Source organism: Salmo salar, chromosome 03 (assembly GCF_965601325.2).
Source record: "Salmo salar chromosome 03, fSalSal1, whole genome shotgun sequence".
NCBI classification, from domain to species: domain Eukaryota; kingdom Metazoa; phylum Chordata; class Actinopteri; order Salmoniformes; family Salmonidae; genus Salmo; species Salmo salar.
The window spans coordinates 93,676,290-93,695,078 of record NC_138293.1 but is presented as its reverse complement, the minus strand read 5'-3'; the positions used below and the strand labels follow the sequence as shown (position 1 = coordinate 93,695,078).

The following is an 18,789-nucleotide window of genomic DNA, read 5'->3' as shown; positions in this document are numbered from 1 at the left end:
GGTTCATTATTGTGTCACTTGAATCTGTGGCTGTGTTCCAATAATCTCTCACTTGTTCACTTCCCTGCATGGATTTGAAAGGAAATGACTGTCCCTCTAACCCGTGTCTACACCAATCCAATGCTTTTGAACTTGTAAGGAGTAGTGAATGAGTTCACACTTCAAGAGGATGGAGAGAGCATTGGGTTGCACCGTCTGAATTACAGTAATATTACATTTGGATTCTAGACTATAGGCCTACTGCCTGCACATTAGCATGTTAAACATTCCCTGGATAGGATGAGAGGAAACATCCACAACTGAAATGGTGTTGATGGTGAATTACTGGTAAGTATTATCACTGATGTCATGTTTATTGGATGTTTGTTTGTTTACTACGAGTTGGACACAATCACAGTAAGACACATTGTTTATGATATGAAATCAGACTTACAGTAAGTCAGTCATTCTCCCAATTCATCCCTTCAGTTCCATGTTGAATGACAAAATATACATTTGGCGAGATGTGCTATAAGCACAATGTATGCACCTGGGTCTGTTAAGACCATAGATTTATACAGTACATATAATTGGTTAAGACATGGTCAAAGAAAAGTACTGCAGGGGCCCTTAACAGTCAGATAACCCTGCATTGTACAGTCCCTTAACAGTCAGATAACCCTGCATTGTACAGTCCCTTAACAGTCAGATAACCCTGCATTGTACAGTCCCTTAACAGTCAGATAACCCTGCATTGTACAGTCCCTTAACAGTCAGATAACCCTGCATTGTACAGTCCCTTAACAGTCAGATAACCCTGCATTGTACAGTCCCTTAACAGTCAGATAACCTATCATTGTACAGTGTGAATTCTTGGTTGTGGTCATGCTTTTCTTCTTTGTTTGAAACCTGTCAACTGCTGTTTATTTTCCAAGTTTGTTAAAGTATTGGACCAGGTGTATCAATTACATTTAAAAAAAAGCTTTCTGTGTTTGTCTATTTTGCGCACACACACTGTCTGTATAAGATATACAGTCATTTATAGATTACACAATATTATACTGCACAAATACTACATGTAATTTACCAGACACTCTTATCCAGAGTGACTTATAGTTAGCTACCTTAAGATGAATGTACTAGATAGGTGATACAACCATATATTACAGTCATAGTAAGTAAAACTTTCCCTCCATAAAGCAGCTGTCACTGATAGTAAGAAAAGACAAGTGCAGGTGTACCCAAACCTATCTCAGTCATGAACTGGCATGAAGCACAAATACATGCCAGTAACAAAAGTGGTGTAGTCTGACACCTAGTGGACAGGTTGATGTTCTTGGGGTAGCCGAGCCGCCCACCACCAGGTTGATGTTCTTGGGGTAGCCGAGCCGCCCACCACCAGGTTGATGTTCTTGGGGTAGCCGAGCCGCCCACCACCAGGTTGATGTTCTTGGGGTAGCCGAGCCGCCCACCACCAGGTTGATGTTCTTGGGGTAGCCGAGCCGCCCACCACCAGGTTGATGTTCTTGGGGTAGCCGAGCCGGCCCACCACCAGGTTGATGTTCTTGGGGTAGCCGAGCCAGCCCACCACCAGGTTGATGTTCTTGGGGTAGCCGAGCCAGCCCACCACCAGGTTGATGTTCTAGGGGTAGCCGCAACGGCCCACCACCAGGTTGATGTTCTAGGGGTAGCCGCAACGGCCCACCACCAGGTTGATGTTCTTGGGGTAGCCGAGCCGCCCACCACCAGGTTGATGTTCTTGGGGTAGCCGAGCCGCCCACCACCAGGTTGATGTTCTTGGGGTAGCCGAGCCGGCCCACCACCAGGTTGATGTTCTTGGGGTAGCCGAGCCAGCCCACCACCAGGTTGATGTTCTTGGGGTAGCCGAGCCAGCCCACCACCAGGTTGATGTTCTAGGGGTAGCCGCAACGGCCCACCACCAGGTTGATGTTCTAGGGGTAGCCGCAACGGCCCACCACCAGGTTGATGTTCTTGGGGTAGCCGCAACGGCCCACCACCAGGTTGATGTTCTAGGGGTAGCCGCAACGGCCCACCACCAGGTTGATGTTCTTGGGGTAGTGAGTAGAGCAGCCAGTGAGTATACTTCCACGCAAAATATTACACACTTACCAGTGACTTACCGAGCGAACTTCAGAAAGGGTGTACCTCAAACCATACGGACGTTCGCCGAGAAAATGAAAGAGAACGTGTGTCGCGCCATGGGTGTGCGTGTGTGTGTATGTATGTATGTGTGTGTATATATATATATATATATATATATATAGGAGCGGAATCCATCCGTGACAGGTGTACACGGGAGTAAATCTGTAAATCCTCACCTCAGATGTATCCCTCTGCCGCGGAGTGATACCAATATATTACAGCGATCCAATATAGTGAAACATAACGTTTATGTCTAAGAGTTAGAAAGTGTTCCCACTACAACAAACAAATACTTAAATACATGTAATTTTGTCCTTGCAATATTTAATTGAAATACTGTAGAATTATATTCATTCCTATGGAGGACTGCTCCTACGCAAGGTTTTTCCACCTTTTAATGGGGCGATTGGTGGCTAATCGGGTGCACCACTGGGGAGTGCCAATATAACCGACAGGTGGTTTCAAAGGCTCTCATTGGCCGATACATAGCATGCGCAATCCAGGGTTTACATACGTCATTGGAATAAATGGACCCGTCTCGGATGCCGTACTAAACCCGGACAGGATGTGGCTTTGAATTACGTTACATGAATTTGTTAGCTAAGAACAACGACTTGTAAGCATAATGACAAAAACATGTTGCCCCAAGAAAAAATAGCTTTTGTATCAAAGTAGAGGATCGTGGCGGGGATGTGGCTACGTTATGGGAAACGTTTTCGGGAGAAAGAGTCGCCCTTCTCGAGTCACAGAACAAGACCGAGCGATTCTGGTCAGTTGTTGTTCCTAGCCTGTTTCAATAGTAGGGATGCTAGCTAGTTTGCTGGCCTGGATTAACGTTAGCTAGCTGTCTGATCTACACACTAACTTGGTAACAATGCCTGCTAGCTAACGTTAGCTAGTTGTCAACACCCAGGCGCGATCATGGGACAGTCACAGTTGTTAAAACTGTGACATGACGTCTCAAAGTGATCAACAGTAGCCAACTAACTAAATTAGATTAGCCAGTTGTGATCGCATCAGCAGTGTCTGAGCCTGCAAATGACAGGGTTTGACAGGTATTTATAGTTAACTAGCTAGGGACTGTAGCCAGCTAACTATTTTCATGGCAGAATTATATTGTAGGTAGGTAGCTAACTATCTACATGGTAAACAATGTTCCGAAAATAGTGTATTGACACGTTGTCTGGTTGTCCCGTTGTGTATGTTCAACTCTCCAGCAACTGAAACAGCAGAGAGATAAACTGAAGCACTACCAGAAGAGAGTCACCCTGCAGCTGGAGAAGGAGAGGAGTCTGGCCAAGCAGCTGCTGAAGGATGGAAAGAAAGAGTGAGACTGGATATTTCACTTGTTCAGGCATCATCTAGGCTATAGCCAGGTCCCAGATCTGTTTGTTCTGTCTTGTTGTAATGGGGTGTTACCAGGTGAAATGAAGACCGGTGCAGTTGTTGAAGTCAATGGATTAATACACGTTGCAACAGAGAACACAGAAGCAGAGCAAAATAACAAGCTGATTCTGAGCAGGCCCTTATATCCATTTCTAATCACATATGTTCTCTAAACACATGACAAAAGACATAATACAAGGCAGTGACTCATAGTCTACAGATAAAACAATAATAACCAGTGTCCTCAGAACTGGCACCTTTAGACTGGCTCCCACACTATCAGCACGTAGAACTGGCACCTTTAGACTGGCTCCCACACTATCAGCACGTAGAACTGGCACCTTTAGACTGGCTCCCACACTATCAGCACGTAGAACTGGCACCTTTAGACTGGCTCCCACACTATCAGCACGTAGAACTGGCACCTTTAGACTGGCTCCCACACTATCAGCACGTAGAACTGGCACCTTTAGACTGGCTCCCACACTATCAGCACGTAGAACTGGCACCTTTAGACTGGCTCCCACACTATCAGCACGTAGAACTGGCACCTTTAGACTGGCTCCCACACTATCAGCACGTAGAACTGGCACCTTTAGACTGGCTCCCACACTATCAGCACGTAGAACTGGCACCTTTAGACTGGCTCCCACACTATCAGCACGTAGAACTGGCACCTTTAGACTGGCTCCCACACTATCAGCACGTAGAACTGGCACCTTTAGACTGGCTCCCACACTATCAGCACGTAGAACTGGCACCTTTAGACTGGCTCCCACACTATCAGCACGTAGAACTGGCACCTTTAGACTGGCTCCCACACTATCAGCACGTAGAACTGGCACCTTTAGACTGGCTCCCACACTATCAGCACGTAGAACTGGCACCTTTAGACTGGCTCCCACACTATCAGCACGTAGAACTGGCACCTTTAGACTGGCTCCCACACTATCAGCACGTAGAACTGGCACCTTTAGACTGGCTCCCACACTATCAGCACGTAGAACTGGCACCTTTAGACTGGCTCCCACACTATCAGCACGTAGAACTGGCACCTTTAGACTGGCTCCCACACTATCAGCACGTAGAACTGGCACCTTTAGACTGGCTCCCACACTATCAGCATGTAGAACTGGCACCTTTAGACTGGCTCCCACACTATCAGCACGTAGAACTGGCACCTTTAGACTGGCTCCCACACTATCAGCACGTAGAACTGGCACCTTTAGACTGGCTCCCACACTATCAGCACGTAGAACTGGCACCTTTAGACTGGCTCCCACACTATCAGCACGTAGAACTGGCACCTTTAGACTGGCTCCCACACTATCAGCACGTAGAACTGGCACCTTTAGACTGGCTCCCACACTATCAGCACGTAGAACTGGCACCCTTGACTGGCTCCAACACTATCAGCATGTAGAACTGGCCATAACATTCAACCTTGCGCAAATCCAATCCTGTGTATTACAGAATGGAAAAGTAGAATACATTGTGTTAACCACTTAACTGCATATGCACGTTATTCATCTTAGATGTCCCATTACACTAGCAAACAGCTGGGACTACTAAGCTATATCACGTCTAGTCAAATCACCAATGCATGCATATCACCAGAATCTGACTTTTGAATTGTGTACTGACTGAATCTGATCAATGCATGACTAGCTGCTTGATGATAAACAAAATAAACACTTGTTATGTTAGGACTTGGTTTATTGTGCAGTGTGTTGTTCTTCCACTCCATAGGAAGGCACTGGTTCTTCTCAAGAAGAAGCGTTATCAGGATCAACTGCTAGACAAGACTGAGACCCAGATATCAAACCTGGAACGCATGGTGAGGCTGAGGCTCTTCTTGGGGCCTATTGTTTCATTTACTTTTATAGAGTGTAACTACATTGATGTAATGTTTTGCACAGCCAACCTCTCTTCTAAAACGTATCCTGGCCGGGTATATCTTGGATGTTCTGTATGGTGAACGCTATCTTACTTAACGTACTGATGTGTTTTTACAGGTTCAGTGCTGGGTCCTCCTATATTAACATACTGATGTGTTTTTACAGGTTCAGTGCTGGGTCCTCCTATCTTAACATACTGATGTGTTTTTACAGGTTCAGTGCTGGGTCCTCCTATCTTAATGTACTGATGTGTTTTTACAGGTTCAGTGCTGGGTCCTCCTATCTTAACGTACTGATGTGTTTTTACAGGTTCAGTGCTGGGTCCTCCTATCTTAACGTACTGATGTGTTTTTACAGGTTCAGTGCTGGGTCCTCCTATCTTAACGTACTGATGTGTTTTTACAGGTTCAGTGCTGGGTCCTCCTATCTTAACATACTGATGTGTTTTTACAGGTTCAGTGCTGGGTCCTCCTATCTTAACGTACTGATGTGTTTTTACAGGTTCAGTGCTGGGTCCTCCTATCTTAACGTACTGATGTGTTTTTACAGGTTCAGTGCTGGGTCCTCCTATCTTAACGTACTGATGTGTTTTTACAGGTTCAGTGCTGGGTCCTCCTATCTTAATGTACTGATGTGTTTTTACAGGTTCAGTGCTGGGTCCTACTATCTTAACATACTGATGTGTTTTTACAGGTTCAGTGCTGGGTCCTCCTATCTTAACGTACTGATGTGTTTTTACAGGTTCAGTGCTGGGTCCTCCTATCTTAATGTACTGATGTGTTTTTACAGGTTCAGTGCTGGGTCCTCCTATCTTAACGTACTGATGTGTTTTTACAGGTTCAGTGCTGGGTCCTCCTATCTTAATGTACTGATGTGTTTTTACAGGTTCAGTGCTGGGTCCTCCTATCTTAATGTACTGATGTGTTTTTACAGGTTCAGTGCTGGGTCCTCCTATCTTAACGTACTGATGTGTTTTTACAGGTTCAGTGCTGGGTCCTCCTATCTTAATGTACTGATGTGTTTTTACAGGTTCAGTGCTGGGTCCTCCTATCTTAACGTACTGATGTGTTTTTACAGGTTCAGTGCTGGGTCCTCCTATCTTAATGTACTGATGTTTTTACAGGTTCAGTGCTGGGTCCTCCTATCTTAATGTACTGATGTGTTTTTACAGGTTCAGTGCTGGGTCCTCCTATCTTAACATACTGATGTGTTTTTACAGGTTCAGTGCTGGGTCCTCCTATCTTAATGTACTGATGTGTTTTTACAGGTTCAGTGCTGGGTCCTCCTATCTTAATGTACTGATGTGTTTTTACAGGTTCAGTGCTGGGTCCTCCTATCTTAGCATGTAGTGTAAATGTTTTCACAGGTTCAAGACATTGAGTTTGTCCAGATCGAGATGAAAGTCATTGAGGGGCTGAAGGTTGGAAATGACTGTCTGAAGAGTATGCATGAGGTAGGGTATGGTTTGCTTCTTAGTCCACGGTTTTCTATGGGGGGAATATGCACTTCCTCAGAATACAAATGAGTCCATGACAGAATAAGCCCACATTCACAGTAACACACTCACGTGTGGTTAGGCATGCACACACACTCACACAGGTGTAAGACATTCAGCTCAGTGTTCTAAGTGTTAATGAATAAACCTTCCACTGGCATGTAACCTCTTTTATGTGATCTGCACCCCAGAAAAAAAGACTGTGTGTTAGCTAGCGTCACTGTGCACATTGTTTGAAGATTAAAGGATTAGGTTCCAAATCCCTGACTACAGCGAGCCTAGTGGTGTGACTGCTGCTGCGTATCCTGGGTTACACTGGCTGGCTGGCTGACTGGCTGACTGGCTGGCTGGCTGGCCACAACCTGCTCAGAGAATTATTCTCTTTGAGAGAAAATGTTTAATCTCTCTCTCACACACACAGAGAGAATAAGTGAACTAGAAGACTTTCTGCTCCTAACTTGACATTGTCCCTGTCTCGTCCTCTCAGGCCATGTCACTAGAGGATGTGGAGAGGATCATGGATGAGACCCAGGATGCTATAGAATACCAGAGGGTGAGTTTCTCTGTTCCCATGGTCTCGTCAATCACTTTGATATACCCCTTTTCACAGTCCCAACACTTAATCCATCCCAAGTACTTCAGTCTTCAGTGTAATGTGTGTTGCTGCCCAGCTGACATGCTCTGCTCTGGTTGATCCTACAGCAAATAGATGAGATGCTGTCAGGCTCCCTGACTCAGGAGGATGAGGATGCTGTGCTATCTGAGCTGGAGGCTATCACTCAGGTGTGTATCATACTGATCTACATCAGTCTCCTCTGGCTGTTATCTGAACTGGAGACTATCACTCAGGTTTGTATCATACTGATCTACATCAGTCTCCTCTGGCTGTTATCTGAACTGGAGACTATCACTCAGGTGTGTATCATACTGATCTACATCAGTCTCCTCTGGCTGTTATCTGAACTGGAGACTATCACTCAGGTGTGTATCATACTGATCTACATCAGTCTCCTCTGGCTGTTATCTGAACTGGAGACTATCACTCAGGTGTGTATCATACTGATCTACATCAGTCTCCTCTGGCTGTTATCTGAACTGGAGACTATCACTCAGGTGTGTATCATACTGATCTACATCAGTCTCCTCTGGCTGTTATCTGAACTGGAGACTATCACTCAGGTGTGTATCATACTGATCTACATCAGTCTCCTCTGGCTGTTATCTGAACTGGAGACTATCACTCAGGTGTGTATCATACTGATCTACATCAGTCTCCTCTGGCTGTTATCTGAACTGGAGACTATCACTCAGGTGTGTATCATACTGATCTACATCAGTCTCCTCTGGCTGTTATCTGAACTGGAGACTATCACTCAGGTGTGTATCATACTGATCTACATCAGTCCTCTGGGTATAATACCAGGAGGTAGAGGAAGAGGGTGGTGAAACAACACCTGCCATGGAGGACCAAAACGCTTCTGGTTTTCTTTTCTACCTGGTAGTTAATTGCACTTAACTGGTTTCCCAGACCTGATCAAGTCCTGTTTAACCTGTTGATAATGATGACCTGACCTGATCAAGTCCTGTTTAACCTGTTGATAATGATGACCTGACCTGATCAAGTCCTGTTTAACCTGTTTAACCGTTGTCTCCCTCTACTGCTGCAGGGAGAAGATGTAGAACTTCCAGAGGTCCCCACTGAGCCTCTACCAGAGGTCCCAGAACCAGCTGAAACAGAGCCAGGTAACGGTACTGTCTACCCTGTTACATTACCTCAATCATTATGGTGGTAGTAGTAGTACTGTCTTTACCCTGTTGCACTACCTCAATCATTATGGTGGTAAGAATTGAGTCTCACAGTAAAAGCTGATCTAGGAACAGTTTGGCCTTTTTACGTCATTTATTAATAGGATTATATGAACAGAGGGACCTGATCCTAGATCAGCACTCTTACTCTGAGACACTTTGTAGATACAGTCCCTGACCATGTTTTTTTTGTTCTCAAGAGAGAAGACCAGCAAGGAACAAGGAGAACAGAGAGATGCTGGCAGCGTAGAGACAAGACTTAACAATAACAACAGTAGCTGGAGTTAGTCCAACTGACTCAATAACAACAATATCAACAGTAGCTGTGGATGGAGCTAGTCCAACTGACAACAATAACAACAGTAGCTGTGGATGGAGCTAGTCCAACTGACTCAATAACAACAATATCAACAGTAGCTGTGGATGGAGCTAGTCCAACTGACAACAATAACAACAGTAGCTGTGGATGGAGCTAGTCCAACTGACAACAATAACAACAGTAGCTGTGGATGGAGCTAGTCCAACTGACTCAACAACAACAATATCAACAGTAGTTGTGGATGGAGCTAGTCCAACTGACAACAATAACAACAGTAGCTGTGGATGGAGCTAGTCCAACTGACTCAACAACAACAATATCAACAGTAGCTGTGGATGGAGTTAGTCCAACTGACTCAACAACAACAATAACAACAGTAGCTGTGGATGGAGCTAGTCCAACTGACTCAACAATATCAACAGTAGCTGTGGATGGAGCTAGTCCAACTGACTCAACAACAACAATAACAACAGTAGCTGTGGATGGAGTTAGTCTAACTGACTCAACAACAACAATATCAACAGTAGTTGTGGATGGAGCTAGTCCAACTGACAACAATAACAACAGTAGCTGTGGATGGAGCTAGTCCAACTGACTCAACAACAACAATATCAACAGTAGCTGTGGATGGAGCTAGTCCAACTGACTCAACAACAACAATAACAACAGTAGCTGTGGATGGAGCTAGTCCAACTGACTCAACAACAACAATAACAACAGTAGCTGTGGATGGAGTTAGTCTAACTGACTCAACAACAACAATATCAACAGTAGCTGTGGATGGAGTTAGTCCAACTGACTCAATAACAACAATATCAACAGTAGCTGTGGATGGAGCTAGTCCAACTGACTCAACAACAACAATATCAACAGTAGCTGTGGATGGAGTTAGTCCAACTGACTCAATAACAACAATAACAACAGTAGCTGTGGATGGAGTTAGTCCAACTGACAACAATAACAACAATATCAACAGTAGCTGTGGATGGAGTTAGTCCAACTGACTCAACAACAACAATATCAACAGTAGCTGTGGATGGAGCTAGTCCAACTGACAACAATATCAACAGTAGCTGTGGATGGAGCTAGTCCAACTGACAACAATAACAACAGTAGCTGTGGATGGAGCTAGTCCAACTGACAACAATAACAACAATATCAACAGTAGCTGTGGATGGAGCTAGTCCAACTGACTCAACAACAACAATATCAACAGTAGCTGTGGATGGAGCTAGTCCAACTGACTCAATAACAACAACAGTAGCTGTGGATGGAGCTAGTCCAACTGACTCAACAACAACAATATCAACAGTAGCTGTGGATGGAGTTAGTCCAACTGACTCAACAACAACAATAACAACAGTAGCTGTGGATGGAGCTAGTCCAACTGACTCAATAACAACAGTAGTTGTGGATGGAGTTAGTCAAACTGACAACAATAACAACAGTAGCTGTGGATGGAGCTAGTCCAACTGACTCAACAACAACAATATCAACAGTAGCTGTGGATGGAGTTAGTCCAACTGACTCAATAACAACAATAACAACAGTAGCTGTGGATGGAGCTAGTCCAACTGACAACAATAACAACAATATCAACAGTAGCTGTGGATGGAGTTAGTCCAACTGACTCAACAACAACAATATCAACAGTAGCTGTGGATGGAGCTAGTCCAACTGACAACAATAACAACAGTAGCTGTGGATGGAGCTAGTCCAACTGACAACAATAACAACAATATCAACAGTAGCTGTGGATGGAGCTAGTCCAACTGACTCAACAACAACAATATCAACAGTAGCTGTGGATGGAGCTAGTCCAACTGACTCAATAACAACAACAGTAGCTGTGGATGGAGCTAGTCCAACTGACTCAACAACAACAATATCAACAGTAGCTGTGTATGGAGTTAGTCCAACTGACTCAACAACAACAATATCAACAGTAGCTGTGGATGGAGCTAGTCCAACTGACTCAATAACAACAGTAGTTGTGGATGGAGTTAGTCAAACTGACAACAATAACAACAGTAGCTGTGGAGGGAGTTAGTCCAACTGACTCAACAACAACAATATCAACAGTAGCTGTGGATGGAGTTAGTCCAACTGACTCAACAACAACAATATCAACAGTAGCTGTGGATGGAGTTAGTCCAACTGACAACAATAACAACAGTAGCTGTGGAGGGAGTTAGTCCAACTGACTCAATAACAACAATATCAACAGTAGCTGTGGATGGAGCTAGTCCAACTGACTCAATAACAACAGTAGTTGTGGATGGAGTTAGTCCAACTGACAACAATAACAACAGTAGCTGTGGATGGAGTTAGTCCAACTGACTCAATAACAACAGTAGCTGTGGATGGAGTTAGTCCAACTGACTCAATATCAACAGTAGCTGTGGATGGAGTTAGTCCAACTGACTCAATATCAACAGTAGCTGTGGATGGAGTTAGTCCAACTGACAACAATAACAACAATATCAACAGTAGCTGTGGATGGAGTTAGTCCAACTGACAACAACAACATCAACAGTAGCTGTGGATGGAGTTAGTCCAACTGACTCAATAACAACAATATCAACAGTAGCTGTGGATGGAGTTAGTCCAACTGACTCAATAACAACAATATCAACAGTAGCTGTGGATGGAGTTAGTCCAACTGACTCAACAACAACAATAACAGCAGTAGCTGTGGATGGAGCTAGTCCAACTGACAACAATAACAGTAGCTGTGGATGGAGTTAGTCCAACTGACTCAACAACAACAATATCAACAGTAGCTGTGGATGGAGCTAGTCCAACTGACTCAACAACAACAATAACAACAGTAGTTGTGGATGGATCTAGTCCAACTGGCAACAATAACAACAGTAGCTGTGGATGGAGCTAGTCCAACTGACTCAACAACAACAATAACAACAGTAGCTGTGGATGGAGTTAGTCCAACTGACTCAATAACAACAATATCAACAGTAGCTGTGGATGGAGCTAGTCCAACTGACTCAACAACAACAATATCAACAGTAGCTGTGGATGGAGTTAGTCTAACTGACTCAACAACAACAATATCAACAGTAGTTGTGGATGGAGCTAGTCCAACTGACAACAATAACAACAGTAGCTGTGGATGGAGCTAGTCCAACTGACTCAACAACAACAATATCAACAGTAGCTGTGGATGGAGTTAGTCATCATGCTGGTCTCTCACTGCATGGAGGAGCAGCATCCATCCAGACTCACTCTGCTGGCCTGTCCAGTCCCTGATCCCTCTCTGTCTCGTAGAATGGAGTGCAGGTACACCAGAAGTACACATTCCTCTTCATAAAAACTTGATTGTCCCAACGTTGGACAATATGATATGTAGCAAAAACAGGAACAAATGTGTACACACACAGATGTGTACAAGCAGACACACACACACCCAGAGGCCTCCTAGGAGAACATTTGTGCTGAAGTCTCCTCTGGTCACTCTATTTTTAATGATGAATTAAACACTAAAGGGAAAATGATTGCCGTCTCAGTATATGGTTTGGATTGATTGGTAGCATGTTGTCACTGTACAAATTCCTTTATAGTTCACACGACTGAAAAATGAAGTTAGATGTAACCGAAGATAAATGTCATTTTAAAACCATTGTTTTCCATAATTAAAAGGCATAGCTGTGGCTTCCAGACAACTCTGTCTCGGTCTTTTCACCTCATCTCCTATTGTACTCTGCTAGGTCAATAACAAGCAAAACACAGCACAACTAATTACAGTATATGTCCACATTTTACTATTCATGGATCAGAAACACTATTTTAATTATTTAAGTAATATTTGATTGTTTTTTAGCAACATGGTCCCTTTTCATAAATGCTCACTGAAGACCGAATTCAGTTTGTAGTATATGATCTCACCACAAGGTGGCACTAGACACCAGTGAGAGTTCTCAGAACCAGTTTGGAGATGTAAACGTTGTTGGCAGAGAAAAGAGAGGCCCAATCCAAAATCACCCCCTATAACCTATTCAGAGAGGATTTGATTGGTATAAGCAGTATGGTGAAACTTTCCCCTAGGTCAGGGGTAGGCAGCCCTGTTCCTGGAGAGCCGCAGGATTGTGCTTTAAACCAACCTGGAAGACCAGGTGTGTTGAATTTTAGTCATTCGCTGAACTGATCAATTAGCTCAGTTGGTCAGATCAGTGATTGACTAAATTCAACACACCTGGCCTTCCAGGTCGGTTAAAGGAAATACTGCATACCTTGCGACTCTCCAGGAACAGGGTTGCCTACCCCTGAGATATGCTATCAGAGGGCAAGTTGGTCTAGGAACAGGGTTGCCTATCCCTGACCTAGCCTATCAGAGGGCAAGTTGGAGCTATTACCATATTGCTCCACTCTAGGGGTCCATTTGGGATTGGGCCGTGATGTGTGTGTGTGAGATGTTTAATCCAGGTGAGAAAGCCACTGCGTTGTTTACAGCCAGGACTACATTAAAGAGAATACTTTGAATGAACAATGAGCTAACACCAATTATCCACTCTGTGTGAACAATATCACCCACGGACGGTGCTATGGAAAACAATTAGTTTTCCCCCATGGGTTTCCTATCTTACATAATGCTATTGTTTACAGCCCTCAAACTTAACTCAGGACCTTGAAGCCAGTGCAACTGCATTTTTTACATTGTTCCCCTCTAATCAGGGACTGACTTAGACCTGGGACACCAAGTGGGTACAATTTAATTATCAGGTGGAACAGAACCAGCTGGCTCTGGACCTCATATGGTAAGAGTTGTATACCCCTTGTTAAGAAAACTTTATTGTACCCTATCAAAATATGTTTATGCAGATGATTGTATATCATTATTGTAGTGCATGTTTATATGACCAGAGGATCAGTAATTGTTGCTGTATTTAAAGAGGATACAATATGGTGGACCTGTCTGTCCGTCAAACATTGGAACACGAAGCTATGACATCATTGTGTGGGTTAGTAGAATTGTTCCACAACAGTCCACTTACTAGCCTAGTCATGGTGAGGACCTGAGTATTGGCACTGGCATCTCTCTCCCACTCTCTGGCTGCCTACCTGTCTCCCTCTCTGAGCAGTATACCACAGCTCTCTGCCTGCCTGTCTCCCTCTCTGAGCAGTATACCACAGCTCTCTGCCTGCCTGTATCCCTCTCTGAGAAGTATAACACAGCTCTCTGCCTACCTGTCTCCCTCTCTGAACAGTATAACACAGCTCTCTGCCTACCTGTCTCCCTCTCTGAGCAGTATACCACAGCTCTCTGCCTACCTGTCTCCCTCTCTGAGCAGTATACCACAGCTCTCTGCCTACCTGTCTCCCTCTGAGCAGTATACCACAGCTCTCTGCCTACCTGTCTCCCTCTCTGAGCAGTATACCACAGCTCTCTGCCTGCCTGTCTCCCTCTCTGAGCAGTATACCACAGCTCTCTGCCTGCCTGTCTCCCTCTCTGAGCAGTATAACACAGCCCTCTGCCTGCCTGTCTCCCTCTCTGAGCAGTATAACACAGCTCTCTGCCTGCCTGTCTCCCTCTCTGAGCAGTATAACACAGCTCTCTGCCTACCTGTCTCCCTCTCTGAACAGTATAACACAGCTCTCTGACTACCTGTCTCCCTCTGAGCAGTATACCACAGCTCTCTGTCTGCCTGTCTCCCTCTCTGAGCAGTATAACACAGCTCTCTGCCTACCTGTCTCCCTCTCTGAGCAGTATACCACAGCTCTCTGCCTTCCTGTCTCCCTCTCTGAGCAGTATAACACAGCTCTCTGCCTACCTGTCTCCCTCTCTGAGCAGTATACCACAGCTCTCTGCCTACCTGTCTCCCTCTCTGAGCAGTATAACACAGCTCTCTGCCTACCTGTCTCCCTCTCTGAGCAGTATAACACAGCTCTCTGCCTACCTGTCTCCCTCTCTGAGCAGTATACCACAGCTCTCTGCCTGGCTGGCTGGAGACCAAGTCAGATGTGGACTGGATTCCACCCACAAGGCTTCGGCCCACACCGCTGCTGCCCTGAAGCCAGAACTGTAGGCCTCCTACTGTTGGTGACTAGCTGATCAGGAACAGGAAGTCTGGTTCCCTGAAGCCAGAACTACAGACCTCCTACTGCTGGTGACAAGCTGATCAGGAACAGGAAGTCTGATTCACATGCCTGTGAAAGGTAGTCTTCTAATGTTGTGGGCATCTTCCTTCGTTAGCTATGCTGGCTCCTTGTAGAATGGATCATCTCTCTATGTAAAAAACATTGTAGCCATAATGGTGGGTGTGTACCACACAACAGTATCCTCCACTGAAATTGTCACATTATGAGACATCTAGGACACTTAATGAAAACATTCCCTGGTGTTATTTTCCAGCAGTAACTGACCGTTTCAATTATACTTCCCCTGTGAGAAAAGGGCTTGTGTCCTTCACCAGGCCTTTGTTCAGTTTCATACAGTCTGAATTGGTGTTACATGACTTATGACTTGTAGGATTGGTATGTGAGGCTATTGATTTTGTTTGGTAACAAATATTTCCATGATGATAGTGATTTAAAAAAAAAAAAGTAATCGTCATTCTTTGTTTTAAATATTTTTGTGATGTTTAATTTCACTATATCACCTGAAGTGTAGATGCAGTCATACAGTCCCTGTAGAAAGTCTACAGCCCCCTTGGATTTATTCACATCTTAATGTGTTACAAAGTGAGATTAAAAATTATACTTTTTTGTTTTATGTCAGCAAGCTACACAAAACACAAAATAAATGTTAAAGATGAATGAAAAATATAACATCTTGATTAGATAAAATAAATAATAAAATGCCATCTACACACAATACATAATAAAGTGAAAACATCTTTGTAGAACATTTAGTACATTTATTGAAAATGAAATACAGATATCTAATTTACATAAGTATTCACACTGCTGAGTCAATACTTTGTAGAAGCACCATTGGCAGCGATTACAGAGGTGAGTCTTTCTAGGTAAGTCTCATTAAAGTTTTCCACACCTGAATTGTGCAACATTTGCCCATTCTTTTTTTCAATGTGTTGTCAAGTCTTTCCATAGATTTCAAGCAGATTGTAACTTGGCCAATCAGGAACAGTCACTGTCTTCTTGGTAAACTACTCCGCTGTATATTTGGCTTTGTGTTTTAGGTTATTGTCCTGCTGAAAGGTGAATTCCTCTCCCAGTGTCTGGTGTAAAGCAGACTGAAGCAGGTTTTCCTCTAGGATTTTGCCTACGCTTAGCTCCATCCCATTTCTTTTCATCCTGAAAAACTGACCAGTATTTGCCGATGTCAAGCATACCCATAACATGATGCAGACACTACCATGCTTGAAAATAAGGAGGTAGTTACTCAGTGATGTGTTGTTGGATTTGCCCCAAACATAATGCTTTGCATTTAGGCCAAAAGGTGTATTCATTTGCCATGTTTTTTGCAGTATTACTTTAGTGTCTTATTGCATACAAGATGCATGTTTTGGAATATTTGTATTCCTGAATATTTATATTCTTCTTTTCACTCTGTCAATTAAGTGAGTATTGTGGAGTCACTACAATGTTGTTGGTCTATCCTCAGGTTTCTACCATCACAGCCACTGTACTCTAACTGTTATAAAATCACCAATAGCCTCAAGGTGACATCCCTAAGCACTTTTCTTCCTGTCCTGCAGCTCAGTTCTTGAAGGAGGACTGCATCTTTGATGTCTGGGTGGCTTAATACATCATCCACAGCATAGTTATTAGCTTGACCATGCATAAAGAGATATCCAAAGTCTGATTTGTTATCCTAATCACTGCCCTTTGAGGCTTTCGAACAGCCCCCTTGTCTTTGTAGTTGAATCTGTGCTTGAAATGTAATACTTGATTGAGGGATCTTACAGATGTGTGTAAGGGGGACAGAGGAAGGGTTAGTCAATCATAAATCTTGTCAAACCCTATTATTTCACACTGAGTGAGTCCATATAATTTATAATTTAGTAAAAAACATTTTTGTTTTTTACAATGAAATCTATTTTAATCCCACTTTGTAATGCAACAAAATTTGAAAAAAGTTCAAGGGGACGTAGACTTTCTATAGGCACTGTATATATTTATAAAATATAAAGCTTTATAGAACTATAATAAATTCTAGCCACCGTGCTTCTGCAATGCTTGCTGTTTGGGGTTTTAGGCTGGGTTTCTGTATAAACACTTTATAAATACATTTGGCGTTATAAATCAATTTGATTTGAAATCGATGTCAGAAATTCAAATGAATAATGCAACTAGTTTAACATATTTGGGCAGAGAGAGAGGGGAGAGGCGGTGTTTCAGAGAAGGCGGGTGGTGCTCTTGTAATTGGAAAAGCTCCGATGTGACAAGAAGCTTTGGCGAACACCGCAGAGGTTGAGTGCGTGAGAGGGATTCGAGTGGGCGCAACCGACCTAGAGAATCTTCCGTTTACTGTCTCTTTCTTTCAGGCACACGTACCTTCGTGGTCAATCGCATCACATCTTCTCTTCGTTTAGGCTACTCTCTCTACCCATTCGGCGTATTTCACTCGGATAACTTCTCTCTAAAGGAAAATACTGTTTATGGTTTTGACCGAAGATTTCAAGATGTCTCGCACCGACGAGGTTCACCGCATAACGGAGAATGTCTACAAGGTAAGCTTCTACAACTATAAAAAGTTTGATGCCACACGTTATTGACAGACGATATAGACCTACTCATAATATAAGTTCTGTAAATATTTTGGAATGTGTTTTTATTAGTGATTTAATTGCATTTTTGCCCTCCCCCCCCCCCCCCCCCCCCAATTCGGTGAGCATCTTGAACGGCGATTAGAATCTCTATTCACTCGGTGAGAATTCCCGAGGGATCATTCGAAGCTCTTTATTGAAAGTCTTCCCTGTTCAATTATATTGGCCTACTTTTCTGAGTAAATGTACTTTTCAAAATTACGACCTACCTCCCCAATGACATGCTATGAGTTATTATATGTATTTTACAGTCAATAGCAACGCGTAGCTTTCATTTTGTTGCCGTCGGTTGGGCATCAGGTTGGACTACATTTCTACAGTAAAATCAGCGCTTCTCGGCACAGTCGTACAATATAGGCTACACGCCACTGTTCAGACATGTCATACTGCGCTATGCTTCTGCCATAATAGCTAGATCATGTTTGTAATACGTTCAGGCCCCATATTATGTTTGTGTGAGACTGAACATCTAATGGACAGGCTACATATGACACACGCCGTGGCACAGTCACATTTAATCAATAGATTCATTACACATTAACTTCTTTGAATGTATTTCATGTTGGCACCCTACTGTGTGTGTGTGTGTGTGTGTGTGTGAGGGACATTCCTACACATTTGTGTTTGGTTGACAGGGCAGGAAGGAGGAGGAGGTAGAGGTAGGGCAGCTAGCAGGCTGTGTTGTAACAGGTACTTCAAACATTTGCCCTGGGGATTTCAACACCACAAAACCTGTTCAGCAAAAATAAGCCTGGGCTGGAGCCTCTGTCTTAGTTTCATATTGGGAAGAGCTTCTTTCCAGGCGTTCATATTCCATTGATTACCTAAGAGAACAGCCCACCGACTGATCCACTAGGACAGCTAGATCTGACTGTATATTACTAGCTAGTTCAGGGTTTCTCAGTCGGTCCTGGGGCTTTAGAAAACTAATAAATCCTAGCCACCGTGCTTCTACATCTGCATTGCTTGCTGTTGGGGGTTTTATGCTGGGTTTCTATA

At 43.7% G+C, this 18,789-nt stretch overlaps 2 protein-coding genes across 5 annotated transcripts in view; both read left to right on the top strand.

Annotated features, from left to right (window-relative positions):
- Positions 1-2,654: 2,654 nt before the first annotated feature.
- On the top strand, positions 2,655-12,726 carry LOC123724055 (charged multivesicular body protein 6). 2 transcript variants are annotated; one of them, XM_045715763.2, is made up of 8 exons: positions 2,655-2,911; positions 3,360-3,469; positions 5,278-5,365; positions 6,793-6,879; positions 7,409-7,474; positions 7,624-7,704; positions 8,589-8,664; positions 8,928-12,726. In XM_045715763.2, exons 1-8 carry the CDS (start codon positions 2,846-2,848, stop codon positions 8,975-8,977), a joined length of 624 nt encoding a protein of 207 aa, XP_045571719.1. In that variant the 5' UTR covers positions 2,655-2,845; the 3' UTR covers positions 8,978-12,726. The 2 variants fall into 2 exon arrangements, with proteins under 2 accessions (XP_045571719.1, XP_045571718.1); XM_045715762.2 differs by having other exon boundaries at positions 8,589-8,670.
- Positions 12,727-17,377: 4,651 nt separating this feature from the next.
- The window catches only part of LOC106601470 (BAR/IMD domain-containing adapter protein 2), a 139,873-nt gene continuing 138,461 nt past the window's right edge, over positions 17,378-18,789 (top strand). For 2 of the 3 annotated variants that reach the window (XR_014391726.1, XR_014391727.1), the window contains exon 1: positions 17,387-17,694. Coding sequence is in view for 1 of the 3 variants with exons in the window: in XM_082972888.1 (XP_082829014.1) it covers positions 17,623-17,694 (72 nt within the window). In the remaining 2 variants the exon portion in view is untranslated. Of the gene's footprint in view, positions 17,695-18,789 lie in introns of all 3 variants that reach the window. The other variant, XM_082972888.1, reaches the window with a different exon arrangement.

Bases quoted from the DNA above. Each gene is read 5' to 3' on its own strand.
- LOC123724055 (XM_045715762.2), top strand. From the start codon at position 2,846: ATGGGAAACGTTTTCGGGAGAAAGAGTCGCCCTTCTCGAGTCACAGAA. The intron at 2,912-3,359 runs GTCAGTTGTTGT...TCAACTCTCCAG, and splicing joins AACAAGACCGAGCGATTCTG to CAACTGAAACAGCAGAGAGA. The intron at 6,880-7,408 runs GTAGGGTATGGT...TCGTCCTCTCAG, and splicing joins GTCTGAAGAGTATGCATGAG to GCCATGTCACTAGAGGATGT.